This window comes from Ursus arctos, unplaced genomic scaffold (assembly GCF_023065955.2).
Source record: "Ursus arctos isolate Adak ecotype North America unplaced genomic scaffold, UrsArc2.0 scaffold_3, whole genome shotgun sequence".
Lineage (NCBI taxonomy): Eukaryota > Metazoa > Chordata > Mammalia > Carnivora > Ursidae > Ursus > Ursus arctos.
Genome location: NW_026622985.1, coordinates 60,040,071 through 60,055,030, shown reverse-complemented (window position 1 = coordinate 60,055,030; position 14,960 = coordinate 60,040,071). Strand labels below are relative to the sequence as shown.

Sequence of the window (14,960 nt, the reverse complement as noted above, 5' to 3'; positions counted from 1 at the left end):
ACTAACAAGAAACATAAATGATATGTATGCAAATATTTGTGTGTATGTATATTTTACGTATATGAGTTCATATATATACATATATATATGAAACCCATATATATATTCATATATATATACGAATGACAGACTATTGGCTGCCCACCTAACATCCACTTTTCCCTCCTCCTCCTTTGTGGCAGAGCTATAATTCTACCGGGGCATTCGCCTTCATCTCAAAGTCATTGGATTGGTCAAATCCAATCATGGTGATTTCATTCCCCTGATCATTTGTTGTTTTAGGCATGAGCGTGGGGCTTAATCCTGGCAGACGTGAGGTGAGGGAAGTTGGGAGTGGGGGGTGCTGGCACATAATTCTGGGAAAGCTATTTCCCCACAATAAAAAGGGAAACTTAGGAGAAATATCTCTCTTCTTCCCTGGAAATCATATTTGCACATAATACCTGGAACTGCTGAAATTACCCTGTGACCTTGAGAGGAAACATCCCTCACACACCAAGTATAGCTGACTGAAAACACGGTAAGTTCTTGGATGATGCCACAGGAATCAGCTGTCTCACAAAGAGAAGAACTACCTACAGTTGCCATCAGGTATTCCTCCCAGTACTGCAATATTTGGTGTAGGAATTTCCATAACTTACTTAGTGACAATACAAAAGCCTACTCCTTGCCCGCCCAAAAATCTTTCTTCAGTTCTTTACTAAAAGAAGCTCAATTTTATGCTAAGCAACAAAGTGCTCAGCTAAAACACTAATTTTCCCAGCCTCTTTTGTAAGCTTGGAGTGGCCAGTGAGATGTGAGTAGGAGCTGCTCAGGGTATGGCTTCCAGGAAAGATCCTTAAGGGGGCTGACTCAGCTGCAGATGTAAGGGCAGGAGTTCCAGGAACCATCCTGGACCAAGAAATGACCCTGGGAGAGAATAAACTGGAGTCCCTGATGACAGTGGAACTGCCAGACCAACGCCGGTCTGCCCATTGCTGGATTTCTTTTCCATGGGAAAGAAAAAAATCTCTGCCTTGTTTAAGCCACCTTATTTAGGTATTATGTTCTGTGCAGCCAGACATAGCCCTAAACAACACATCTTCTAACAAGGTCACCAAGTACAAATGCTTCTAGTACTCAATGGTAAAGGCAACTTAGTTGTTGCCCTAGACATACTTCCAATAGGGTACAGAGTTTCATTTATATGCCCCTTTCTTACTCTTCTCTTTCCCTTCCTGAAGACACAATTGTGTGGGAGGCTATCTCAATATCGTACCCATTCTTTCACACCCCAGGTAGAGAACATGATCAACTGGCTAAATTATAAGGAAATTCTGCCTTTGAAAGTGCCTACCAACAGATGTTGTTGACTACTGCTAACAGAAATGCTAGGCAGGATTCACACTAATGAGTTGAATATGAAAAGCTTCAAAACCCATGAGCCATACAGAAATTATTACTATAATTTCATGCTTAAAACATACATTCCTCATATAAGTTACATACATAAAATCAGCTTCAAAAACACTTTTATTACAGTAGATAATATACACCATGTGTACAACAAAATGTACTCTTTAAATTGGCTTTAAATTTTGCTGAAACTCTTGCTTTGAAGAAATAAAAAAAGCTTTAAGTACCGAAAATAATCCACAGGACTGTGAACTTTTTTGTGTGAGTTAAAGTCACTATACTAAAATAAGTGGCATTTAAATGAATAATGAGGTCATCAAAAAGTTCAGAGTTTTAACTTCTCATAATCTTCTATAATGAAGTGATTTGGTGCTTTTATATAATTACAGGTATTTTAATAAACAAATATACCACAGTTTTATAAGGGTACAGAATACTAAGTTTTTTTTAATATCTGGAAATAAAATATTTTAGAAGTCCTTCTTTCTTACAAGTTTCTCTTTGGGGTTTTGGGGTTTTTTTTTTTTTGGTTGTGTGTGTATGTGTGTGTGTGTGTGTGGTGCTGCTGTTGTTGTTGTTGTTGTTGTTGTTGTTGTTAGGACTAAAACCAAATGATGATGGCAAAGAACTGTCAGGGAACTCCAAATATTAACTAAAATTTGAGGTTATGTAAATAATGAACTTTGCACCCAAGTCTGTGGCACATCCCTACCTTAATTAGCAGTTATTTCAAAATACACAGAAGGATCAAGGTAATGACAACTTGAAAATAGCCCAACCTTTCTCATTCAAGGGCATTAAAAAAAAACTTTTAGCTGTAAGGGATTTTTCTGAGAAATCTTTTACACAATTGAGTGTTAATTAAAATATCATTAGCACATTGTTTATGGAAAGGGCAAAATCTCAAAACACGAAGTCTAAAGTGAAAAGCAACATTAAAGTTATTTAATGGATTCTGGAAATTTCATGTTTTATATATATGTCACTCTCTTCTAATTATATTTTTAAATGACAAAAAGAGACTCATAATTCCATTACTCCCCAAAACACTAGTACCAAAAAGGGGAAAAAATGTGTATATTGCAATGTGACACATCCAATTTTAACCATTCTCCATTTAAGAGGGGGGTGCTGACAACAAATAGGTTGTCTGTAATTGGAGGTACTTAAGAGACCTAAGTTTCACCCGTTTACTTTCAAAACTTTCTAAGAGAACCAAGGCATAATAATTTTACCTCAATAATCATATTTTTAAAATATATTATCTAAATTCCTCTGAATCTGTCTTGGTAATGGAGACTCAAAAATATATAAATCTAGTAAAGTGACTGGGTCAGGATTAAGATTGGCTCTGGTGTTTTGGTTGGCTTTTGATGCTCTGCTTCTTTTATTATTCCTACTTGTTTTAACATTTCTCTTATGTGAAAATAGTCCATACTTTTTCTCATTTAAAAAATACTTTTACCTGACTCTGAGAAGAAAACTAAAAATAATATTTTTCACATATCTAATTCAAACTGCAGGATTGGTGTTTTGTTTCTCCTTTTAATTTACAATAAAATTATACCCCTGTGAATCCCTAAGAAAGATAATATTGAGTTGCTCAAAACTCAGAAACTGAAAATATCATCAGCCTCTGAGTCATTAGAAATCAACATACTGCAGGTTATACTCCATTTGGATGGCTAATTAACTGCATACCTAAATAATATCACTAAACTGCAAATGACCACATTTTTCGTAACAAAGTGGTAACTCATGTACTGCTTCGGTTTCTTTTAAAAGAAGCAACTATAATGTTTTCAGGGATGGTAGAAGTTAACAAATGATCACTCTAAAGTTTAATGCTCTTTTCAAGTCCTGAAACCACTATGCAAAGAAGTACTATGCTCCTTTCTTAGAGTTTAAAGAAAAAAAAAAAAAAATTAGATAGCTCTGTCCCTGAAGCACACTCACAAAAGCAGTATCTTTAGTAGGACATTTTTTTCAGAAGCTATAAAATACAAATTAAAGAGCAACACTGTTTATACAAATATGATTTTAATTAAGCCTAGAGGAGAAAATTAATACATTCAAAATATTATCTACATACAAAATAATATCAATTTTATCATGAACACCAAAATCAAATAATAAAAAGTTGCAAGTGAGATACCTTGTGATTTATTAACATCTTTGATGATTTTCTGAAGTTCTTTCAATTCTATATCAAGTTCATCATAGTGTAGTTCTCTAGATTCAACCTTTGGAGCTTGGAACAAAGAAGGGTCTGTCCCCAGGTATGAACACTGCAAGTGACCATCATCACTCAGGGTCACTATCACTCCCTTTAAATCACTACAATAAGGAAGAGAAAATGAGACATAATTCAAATTTTTGGTGGATTTAGGTTTGACCAACAATATTTTCATTCAATTCAGCTTCAACACGCCATTAAGAAAATGGCCATGTAACTATTTCTATTACATCAAAGACTCAATTCAAATGTTTCAAACATGATTTATGTTTATATAAGCACTCCCAATGTTAGGATTCATTACAAGGGGGGGGGGAACCTTAACAGTTATCATAATAGCTGTCACTTTGGGGGACCTAACTACATGATAAATCAAGCTCCAAAAGCTTTTCAAGTACTGTATCATTTATTCCTTGCTCCAGCTCCCATTTGGCAGATTCATAATAAGCATGTGAACACTTGTGGAGCTACCATGGAGCAAGAGTGAGCCACAGGCTGGCTGAAGATCATGGCTGAGGCACAGGAGCAAAGATGGGACAATGCGGGCAATGGTGAAAAATGTTAGCGAAGTAAGCCCTGCAAGACCCTGAAGAGAAATGAACTCCCTGCTCTTTCCCTTTTCCTTCTCTACCCTGGGGACTTGTGCTTGCTCTTTCGCCAGGGCTCCCCACCATGACTTCCTTCACACACCCTCCTACTGAAGCAGCCACAGTCACTTCTTCATCCCCATCACCTATTTTACCCACCTCCCCTCTGGACACAACATTCCTATACACACTTTCTCTAGGACTTACTTAGGAACAGTCAGTGCCACATAACCCTCTGGTATGACTTCAGAGAAACAAAAAATAAATTGATATCACTGACTCAACAGCTAAAAAATTAGACTAGGAGTCAGAGACTTTGGGTTCTAACTCTGACTCCACCCCCTATATAGCAGAGTCAACTTAGTCTTCCTAAATGTTATCTCTAAAATGAGAAAGTGAGACTAGGTGATCCTCTAAGGTCTTTAAGTCTTATGAATTGGTTCTGTTAATATAGTTCAAAAAATAAATACTCCCAAAATAAAATTATTTTCCTAAAATAAAGTGTGAAAAGCAACCCAGGTACCTCTGGGCTTTACCCTTTCTATGCAGTCAGGGGAAGCCACCTAGTGGCCACAGAAATCCTAACTTTCGGCTCTGACAAGCCCATTTCAACAGAGCAAACCCTCGGTCCCCTCTGAGTTGTGACTGTGGTCTGTTCCCCATTCCACCCAACCCCACTAAGGTCTGGAAACTTAATGAGTCCTCAGGAAACTCTAGAACACTAAAAAGATCTCTGGCTGGCTTCTCAGAGAATGTGGAGATCATCAGGTCTTTTTAATCCAAAAGAGTATTTCCATTTTATCTTCACCCTTTGAGTGGCCCATAATATATGAAACCTATTATGACCCAACACAAGTATCCCTCAGTATTCAAATTTATTTGGTCTATGAATTGGATAACTTATTATTGAATCAGTTTTGTTCCATTGTTTTAGACACCAAATAGCAACAACTTAGACACAAGAGATTTATCTAAAAATGTATCTAAACCTATTTAGTTTAAAATAGAAAGAGTTTGAATAGTAGTGTATGCATGTATTTCCTCAGACTCTTAAAAAAAAAAGAAAGAAAGAAAGAAAGAAAGAAAGAAAGAAAGAAAGAAAGAAAGAAAGAAAGAAAGAAATTACTGGTGCAGGATCTTCCCTCCCTGGAAGAATTTAACAAACGTCACCAGAATGTCTTAACAATAAATTACAAAACTTAAAGCAATTTATTTTCTTCAGTGGCATCAGAATCACTGCATATAATTTAGATAAAATAACAGAAACTTAGACCTCAGTTGAATCCATTTAAGTTTGCACAGCGTGTTCCACAGGAACACTGTAATAAGCTCTAAAATCTCTAAAATGAATGAGTGGAATTTCTGTCTAAAACCTCTATGATGGGACAGACACTTTGAGGCCTAGAACACTAGTTAATAAATAAGTCATCATTTGGTATCTTAATTCAAGGAACAAATTTTTAAATAAATATATCATTCCTAAAGCTAAGCCAAATTTAAGTATAAAGAGAAAAGGAAAAACACAATCAAGGTTTATTTTAAATCTTTCTAAAGAACATTTTATTTAACAATATTATCCATTTAAGTTAATGTGTAAGCTTCTGTAGATGACAGAATTTTATGCTGGAAGAAGCCATCAAGTAAATCAAGTACTGAGTACACTAATACTTATATCTTTAGAGTTAACATTGCCAAAATTAAGGTCTCCAGATTATTACTGGTTCTTGAAGCACATTAGCTAACTTAGGGCATTAGAATAATGCATTTTATGAAGAACCCAGGTCAAAGATGTTATATTCCTAGGACACATAATAATTTTGTGTATTCAGCAATGGGGCATGAAAATAAACAACAGAGGTTGCTCAGGAATCTGAAAGTAATTGTTTCATCACTCAGTAAACAGATCCCTGCCTTAACAATACATTCAAACAAAATTCCAGATGGATTTTAAAAGTTAAATTTTAAAATATGAAACTACAAAAATATTTATCTGCCCTTGGGATAGAAAGACCTTTTGCTGTAAGAAAGCAAGGGAGGAAACTACAAAGGAAAGGATCACTAAATTAAACAACAAAAAATTTTAAACTTGTTATATGCTTTAAAAAACATGATAAAAAAGAACAAAAGGCAAACTGGGTAAATACTTGCAACCAATATAAAGTACATAATTTAAGTTGAACCATATGAAGTTGTGAATATTTAACTGTTTTTGACCTATAAAAACCATCTTGTATGTTTCATCTAATATGTAAAGAACTCTTATAAACCAAAAAAAAAAAACCCTCTTACAAATCAATGAAAATGAGATTATATCCCAAAAGGAAAAGGTAAAAGGAAATGTACAATTCACAATCAAAAATAAGTCAACAGATAGATGAAAATATATTTTTTAAAAGCCGCATTTGATTATTTAATACCTTAAACTAGAAAAATTGTATTTAATAATCAGTCCTGCTGTTAGAGAAGGTACATGTAAATAAAAACTCTTGTACAGTTTTAATGGAAATGTAAATTTGTTAAAAATGCTATTAGTGATCATTTTAGAAATATCTATCAAAAGCCTTAAAAATGTTCATTACCTTTTACACAATAATCAACTTCCACAGTTATTAAGGAAATTTAGAAATAGCCCAAATGGTAAGAAAAAGGGGAAATACTTTAAAAAGTATGATTATCTATAATAGAAAGTTGAGAAGCCATTAACAGCCATGTTTTACAAATATCTGCTTTCAGAAAAAATAGCTACATATATATAGTGTAAAAGCAAAACATAATATTGTATATATATTCATTTTAATTTTATAAGATATAGGTATATAAAATACAGATTAGAAAAAAAAATTACCCAAATGCTAATAGAATGGTGATTATCTCTGGTTAGTGAGATTATGAGTTATTTTCATCCCACCTTATGGTTATAAAATAAGATTTTTTTAAACTCTTTTCTTTTTTTTTTTTTTTAAGAAAAAAAAGTATGTCCCATTTTCTATCCCCAGAGACTGAATTTGAATCTGCAATTTAGAAGTTAAATAATCTGTGGAATTAAAACTTTTATCCAGTTCTCTATTTTCTGACAAGGCCAATCTATAAAATATGCAAAAGAGAAATATTTTATCAAATTGTCAAAGTCTGGTGTTTATTACTAGATATAGATATCAAAGAAATCTTAAAAACTTAAATACTATATATTGCACCCAATTTTTACTCTGCCTCAGGAAGGGCCAAACAATTTAAAGGCAATTCCCTTTAGACACAGCAGGCTGACTCAGTGTGGGCAGCCCTTCCTCAGCCCCAACAGGCTGGATGTGGTCATTTGAATATATTTTGAGTCATTTCATCATCATTCATTTAAGACATGTTTATTTAGCATCTGCTATACAATAGAAGCTGCAAAGGCAAATAAGACATGGTGCTTGTCCCATAAAAAAGAAAAAACAAACTCTGGCCTAGTTGTAAATGAAAACTTACTTAAAAAAAGAGAAAGAGAGAGAGAGAGATCCTGATTTTGACTTCTCCCCTCCAACTCAAACCTGTCCCTCCCACAGGTCATATTATTTATTTTTCTAAGCATAATACCTAAGTATTCAAGAATCAAATACAGAAAATAAAAAAGGAAAAGAGACAAATTCTACACAAAATGTCATGTAAATGATATCTGCCTTTAATCTACAAAGTTAAATAAGAAGTGATTATGGTTATTTCCTCTTGTTGAGAGGAAATTAGCTGACACACCTGCCTGGAATTCTATAGCAAGGGCGCATTTGATAGCCATTTAGAAGTTACTTTTGTCAGCAGCATCCGATTTTGTACATTTAGAAAAAAATTAAAATCTTTTTTTGGGGGGGAGGGACCGAGGGAGAGGGACAGATGGAATCTCAAGCAGGCTCCATGCTCAGCATGAAGCCCAACATGGGGCTCAATCTCGTAACCCCTGAGATCATGACCTGAGCTAAAATCAAGAGCCAGACGCTTAACCAACTGAGCCACCCAGGCGCTCCTAAAATCTCTTTTGATGATTATCTGAGTTATAAAGTAGATTAAGGAATACAGAATCTAACAGGGATGTGGCGCTCTTGTTAGTTCTTGTGAAGACGAGTACATCTTAAACAAAAGAGAAATAATTTCACATTGGAAATATCTCAAGTCAATTATACTTATGATTAAACCAGCTTTGGAATCTTTACTGCCTCTACCAAACTAACACTAAAACAGAAAACAAAATAGGGGGTGCACAATTTTGTTCTACTCTCTTTTTTATATATTCACCTCTCATTTCTCTACTGCATTTCATTTACTCATCATTCATTCACTTATTCATTCACTCATCAAGCATTTTCAAACACCTATTATATGCAGGATACTATCTGAAGTGCTATAGAACATACAGAAATTAATTAAAATCAGAAAATTAGGGGCACCTTAGTGGCACAGTTAAACATCTGACTCTTGGTTTCAACTCAGGTTGTGATCTCAGGGTTGTGAGATCGAGCCCCATGTTGGGCTCCATGCTCAGCAAACAGTCTGCTTAAGACTCTCTCTCCCTCTCCCTTTGCCCCTCCCCCACCCACATGCACATGCATGCTCTCTCTCTCACTCTAAAATAAATAAATCTAATTTTAAAATCATTTTTAAGAAATAAAAAATAAAATCAGAAATCAGCTCAAAAAGATTGCAATCCCATAAAAGAAAAAGATATGCTCCTTGATAAGTATAATATGGCATGAAAGACATAAGTGCCATAAGACAAGTATAAAGTACTTTAGTATTCATAAGTAGCAATGTCATTTCTAGCCAAAAGGATCAGGGAAATTTGAATGATGGAAATTGAAGCTGAAGTTAAACACTGGAATGTAGCCTATTCTTCAGTGATTATTTCTGAAACCTGAATTAACCTATATGTAATTTGTAAGCAATGTAATGATGTCAATAGAACTTAAAGTTGGTTCATACTCAATTTTTCCCACCATCTGAATGCTTTGAACCCCTAAGTAGCAGCAGGAAAATAGAGTATATGACCATACACAATGCATCATTCTTCCACTGTCCTTCATAGCTCAGTTTGTATATGTGACCTAGACTGAAAGTGTTTCTGACATGGTTCTCAAGATCAGTGTGCATTTTGCTTTTATGTCCTCAACCCTTCCTTCAAGCTACCCTTACCATTCTGTTTAAAAGTAAAGTCCTAGGACAACTGGGTAGCTTAGTCAGTTAAGGGACCAATTCGATGTCAGCTCAGGTCATGATCTCAGGGTTGTGGGATCAAACCCCCATCGGGCTCCATGCTCACTGAGGAGTCTGCTTCTCTCCCTCTCCCTCTGCCACTCCCCCTGCTCGCGTGCTCATTCTCATTCAGATAGTATCCTGCATATAATAGGTGTTTGAAAAATAAGTCAATCTTTTAAAAATACATTAAAAATTTAAAAATAAAAGTAAAGTCCTTGGGGCGCCTGGGTGACTCAGTTCATTGAGTCCCTGACTCTTGGTTAAGGCTTAGTTCATGACGTCAAGGTCCTGGAATCTACCTGCGCTGAGCTCTGCGCTCAGTGAGGAGTCTGCTTGAGATTCTCTCCCTCTCCCCCACCCTCTACCCCTCCCCCCTCTAAAAAAGAGAAAGTAAAGTCTTCTTTTATTATGACTTTTTTCTTTTTTGTTTGGTGGGTTTTGTTTTGCTTACCTTTTTGTTGCTCCAATTAAAAAATTGTATAAATTTTAAGTGATTCTCCCCATGAAAATTTATTTTTTAAAACCTTCGTACTGGTACACCTGAAACTAATGTAATACTGTGTATCAACTATACCTCAACTTAAAAAAAAAAACCAAAAAAAACCTTCTTACTGTTAATTTATAATTTATGACATTATAACAAATACTGTAATATTTGAATCTTTTAAATTTGGAGAGTAGATGTGAAGAATATCCAGTATGAAGGACATGAGAGAATAAAAGCAGGAAGGGAGAAAAGTTCAGACTATGAGAAAGAACAAGCAGCCTGGATACACCATGTGGTGGATAAAATTAAGAGGAGACTGTTGGGAATAAAGCCACCTAAAGGTCTTAATCATTACTCTGTGCAATTGTGAAATGAATGAAGGCTTTTGAGCCAGTGAGTGACATAAGCAAATATATGCTTTAAAAAGATATACCTTAAAAGACTCAATATTGCTTTAAAAAGAGAAAAAAAAAATTGATTCTCACCAAAATGATCTATAAATGCAAGACAATCCAAATGAAAATCCCCATGATTTTTTTTTTAAGAAACTAACAAGCCAATTTCCACATTTCTATGGAAATGCAAAAAACCTAGAGGGCAAAACAATCTTAAAAAAAGAATAGAGATGGAGAGCTTTCATAAACTGACATCAGGACACAACATAAATCTACTGTAATCAAGACACTGTAGCATTAGCATGAGGATAAATAGATCTACTGAACAGAATAGAGACTCAAAAACAAACCCATACTCATGTAGTCAGCTGAATTTCAACAAAGATGCCAAAGCAATTCAAGGGGGGAAAAAAGTCTTTTTAACAAACGGTGTTGAAAGAATTGGATATCCATATGGAAAAAAAGAAACTTCACATTCTATACAAAAATTAATTTGAGATGGATCATTGACCCAAACATAAGGGATAAACCTATAAAGATTTTTGAAGAAAACATAAAACAGTATCTTCATGACCTGGAATAGACAAAGATTTTTAGAGAGTACAAATAAATAGAGAGTTATAAACTAAATAAGTCATAGGAATGTAAAGTACTGCACTGGGAACACAGTCAATAATATAATAACGTCGTGTGGTGACAGATGGTAACTATAATTATTGTGGTGAGCATTTGGGGATGTATATAAATGTCAAATCACTGTGTTGTACATCTGAAACTAATATGATACTGTATGGCAACTATATTTCAACTTTAAAAATTAAAAACAAATAATTTCTGAGGATGTGGAAAGCAAAAATCATTTTAAAAATGATAAATTAGATTTGTTTATACTTCAAAATTTCTCATCAAAAGACACCATTAAGAAAATGAGTAGACAACCCAAAAATTGGGAGAAAATATTCACAAAACAGATTCCTGACAAAAGATGTGTGTCTTCTGCACATAAAGAACTACTATAACAAATAACAAAAAGATCAAAAAAATTTTTTAACTGGGCAAAAGACTTGAGTAAACATTTCACAGAGTAAAGGATAAAAATGGACAATAAGCTAAGAAAAAGATGCTCAACATTATTACTCATCAGCGAAATGCAGAATGAAATCACAATTAGGTACTACCATACATATATTAGAATGTTAAATTAAAAAGATTGACAGCACTAAATGTTGGAGATGATATGGAGCAACCTGAACTTTCATGCATCCATGGTGGGATGTGAAATGGTTTAACTACTTTGCAAAGGGCTGGGCCGTTTCTCATAAGATTAAACACATACCAACCCTTTGGCCCAGCAATTTTATACTCCTAGTTAATTATCTAAGATAAATAAAATATATGTCCACAAGAAGGCTTATAGAAGAGAAGGGAAAAAAACAAATTATGGGATATTCATGGAACAGAACAGTACTCAACAATAAAAAATAGGGGCACGTGGGTGGCTCAGTCCATTAAGCAACAGACTCTTGATTTCAGCTCAGGTCATGATCTCAGGGTCCCGGGATTGAGCCCCATGCTCTGTGCTCAGGGGGAGTCTGCTGGAGATTCTCTCTCCTCTCCCTCTGCCCCTCCTCCTGCTCATGCAGTCTCTCTTTCAAATAAATAAATAAATCTTTTAAAAAAAATTAACCACTGTTACATACAACAAAAATGAATGTTGAAAAATATTATGCTGAACAAAATAAAACAGACTTAAAAATTACATACTGTGTCATGTCATTTATATGAAATTCTAGAAGACGCAACATAAATCTATTATGAAAAAAATATCAGTAGTAGCGGTTACCTGGAAGGGGGTCATTAACTGAAAAGGGATGCAAGGATTATTTCTTTCTTTTTTTAAGATTCATTTATTTTACTAGAGAGAGAGACAGCATGAGCAGGAGGGGCAGAGAGAGTCTTAAGTAGAATCCACAGTGAGTGTGGAGCCCAACATGGGCTTGATCTCAAGACCCTGAGATCCTGGTCGAAGCCAAAACCAAGAGTCCAATGCTTAACTGAATGCACCACCCAGGAGCCCCAGGAACATTTCTGATCATGCAAATGTTCTATAACTTGAGAGAGCTATATAGGTTACACAGGTATATCCATTTGCCAAAACTATACAAAATTTGTGCTTTCCAACATACATGAATTTTACCTTTAAAAAAAAGGAATAAAAAACAGGATAGCTGAAGGTGTAGAAAAGGCAAGCATGCCAGAATTTTGATAATTCTTGAAGCAAGCGCTAGGTACAATGGAATGTCATTATAGTATCCACTTACTTTGTATATATTTGAAGTTTTCCACAATACGGAAATGGAGGGGGAGGACGGAAAATAAGATGTATACATACAAACACTATGTATATATATAGTGAGAGAGAGAGTATATATATATATATATATATATATATACACACACACACACACACAGAGTATAGAGTTTATATATGGGGGGAGGAAGGGAGGGAGGGGGAGAGAGAGATAGAGAGAGAGAGAGAGAGAGGAAAGACACCATCAGCACACTACCCACGGAGATGATATATAAAATCAACCATGACATGACCTGGGCCTGTTTGACATTTTAGCTCTGTATTTATGCCATACATGTCCTCTTCCCCATTCCCACACTCATTCCACCCTCTCCTTCAACCTTCCCATTCCTCTTTAGGATGGACTGCAAAGATGGCCAAAATTTCAGTGTGGTAAACTGCAAAGATGGCCAAAATTTTCTCCCTCTATGTACTCAGTGGCTCTTGCAATGTGTCTTTACACCTCCTCTCATCAAATGGTGAAGTCTGTGCCTTCACTCCTTGAATCTAGACTGGACTTATATCTTGCTTTAGCTAAGAGAATAATGAGATCACCCTGCATCAGAAGGGGTTGTAATCCAATTATGTGTGTCCTTATAAGAGACAAAAAAGAAGACACAGAGAAGGCCAGGTAAAGACAGAGGCAGAGAGACTGGAGCAATGAGTCTTCAAACCAAGAACACCAAGGTTTGCCAGAAACTACCAGAAGCCAGGAGAGAGGCATGGAATAGATTCTCCCTAAGAGCCTACAGATAAAACCAGCCCTGTTCATACATTGATTTTGGACTTCTGTCATCCAGAACTGTGAGACAATAAATTTATGTTACGGTACCAAGTTTGTTGTAACTTATTACAGCAGCCCTAGGAAACCAATACACAAGCACAGAGCAGAAGAATCATACAGCCAAGCCCAACCCAAAAGTGACAACCGCAGAACAATGACCTAAATAAATAGTTGTTATTTTAAGCTACTAAATTTTGAGATGGCTTGTTACACAGCAAAGCTAATTGACACAATCAACCTTGCAAATACCCACACCTTTTTTAAAAAATTATCTCTTCCACAGTCAATCTTACTACTTTCAAATAAAATTAACCACTTCATTATAGCCACTACATAATACTTCTATAACAGCATCTATAAAATGTTAAGCATTATTTTTTAATATTTGCATGTTTGTCACCTTTGGCCAGCCTGTAAACTCTCTCAGGATACAGATTATGTGACAGTGAATTTGTATCTCTCAATATCAGACACGATAACTTCATCTACCTGAAATTTTCTGAAAGATTTCACTCTAAATTCATCTTTATAATACCTATTTTTAAGCAATTACAAAAAGACCACAACATTCCACATAGCAATTAATAATTACAGACTAACCAGAAACTTGAGGTCAATAACAGAATATACCCAACTTTATTTACAGTTATCTAATATCCCTTCCTTATTCCTTCTAGTCATCAAACAACAAGACAATGCCAAAAGTACTGGGAAGATAGGGTACGCAGGTGGTAGCTCTAACCCAGCACTGAGCCTTCTATGTATAAATGCCAAGAAAGCCAGTATGCAAATATATTCTCTTCCAAGGAAAAGAAGAAAGTTTTCTAAAGAATGAGTTCAAGGCAATGAATCTTTCCATAAATAAAACTAGATGTTGGAGTCCTTCCCTGATGCATGAAAGAAGACATGATTCTATGCCATGATTTTCTAGTGCATTAAGCCCTTAACAGGAATTAAGTCAGGCATTAAGCAAACCACCTGTGTATTTTTAGCACATATGTGCTGAGAAGTTACTTTTGCAATTTCTAAAAATAATTACGCCTTGTTTGTCCTTTCCTGCATGACCATCTCTCAGGCAAAGCATTATACCAATACACTTTGATATATATAGCTCATACTGAATATGAAAATCAGGGAGCCAGGAAGAATCAAACACAGAATCTAAATTTCCTGATTCACAGTGAGGTATTTTTTCATTCACCATTCCATGCTGACTTCCCAAGAATGGAAAATTTAAAACAATTTTTAAGGTGCAATTTGAGGTTTATGTAAATGGTTTTCAGTTATCGCTATCCATAATTAGCCTCATGATAATCAAGAGCTGGATTACTGAATGGGAGAGACAAGGTAATTAGTGTCCAAGAAAAGGACAAGTAAAATGGGGGAGCCAACGCCAGCTTCCAAAGATACCAAAGTAGCAAAAACTCTGAAAAAAGAAGTTGTCACAGCAAATTGCAGAAATTACAGAGGTTGTACTAGAGAGACGGAACAAAATATCTTTTG

The 14,960-nt window shown here is 35.1% G+C and overlaps 1 protein-coding gene across 5 annotated transcripts in view; it reads right to left on the bottom strand.

Annotated features, from left to right (window-relative positions):
- BBS9 (Bardet-Biedl syndrome 9) overlaps nucleotides 1-14,960 on the bottom strand; it is a 416,531-nt gene that overhangs the window by 255,807 nt on the left and 145,764 nt on the right. For all 5 annotated transcript variants that reach the window (XM_026509007.4, XM_026509016.4, XM_026509017.4 and 2 more), the window contains one exon: nucleotides 3,551-3,732. In XM_026509007.4, coding sequence (XP_026364792.2) covers nucleotides 3,551-3,732 — 182 coding nt within the window. The remainder of the gene's footprint in view (nucleotides 1-3,550; nucleotides 3,733-14,960) is intronic.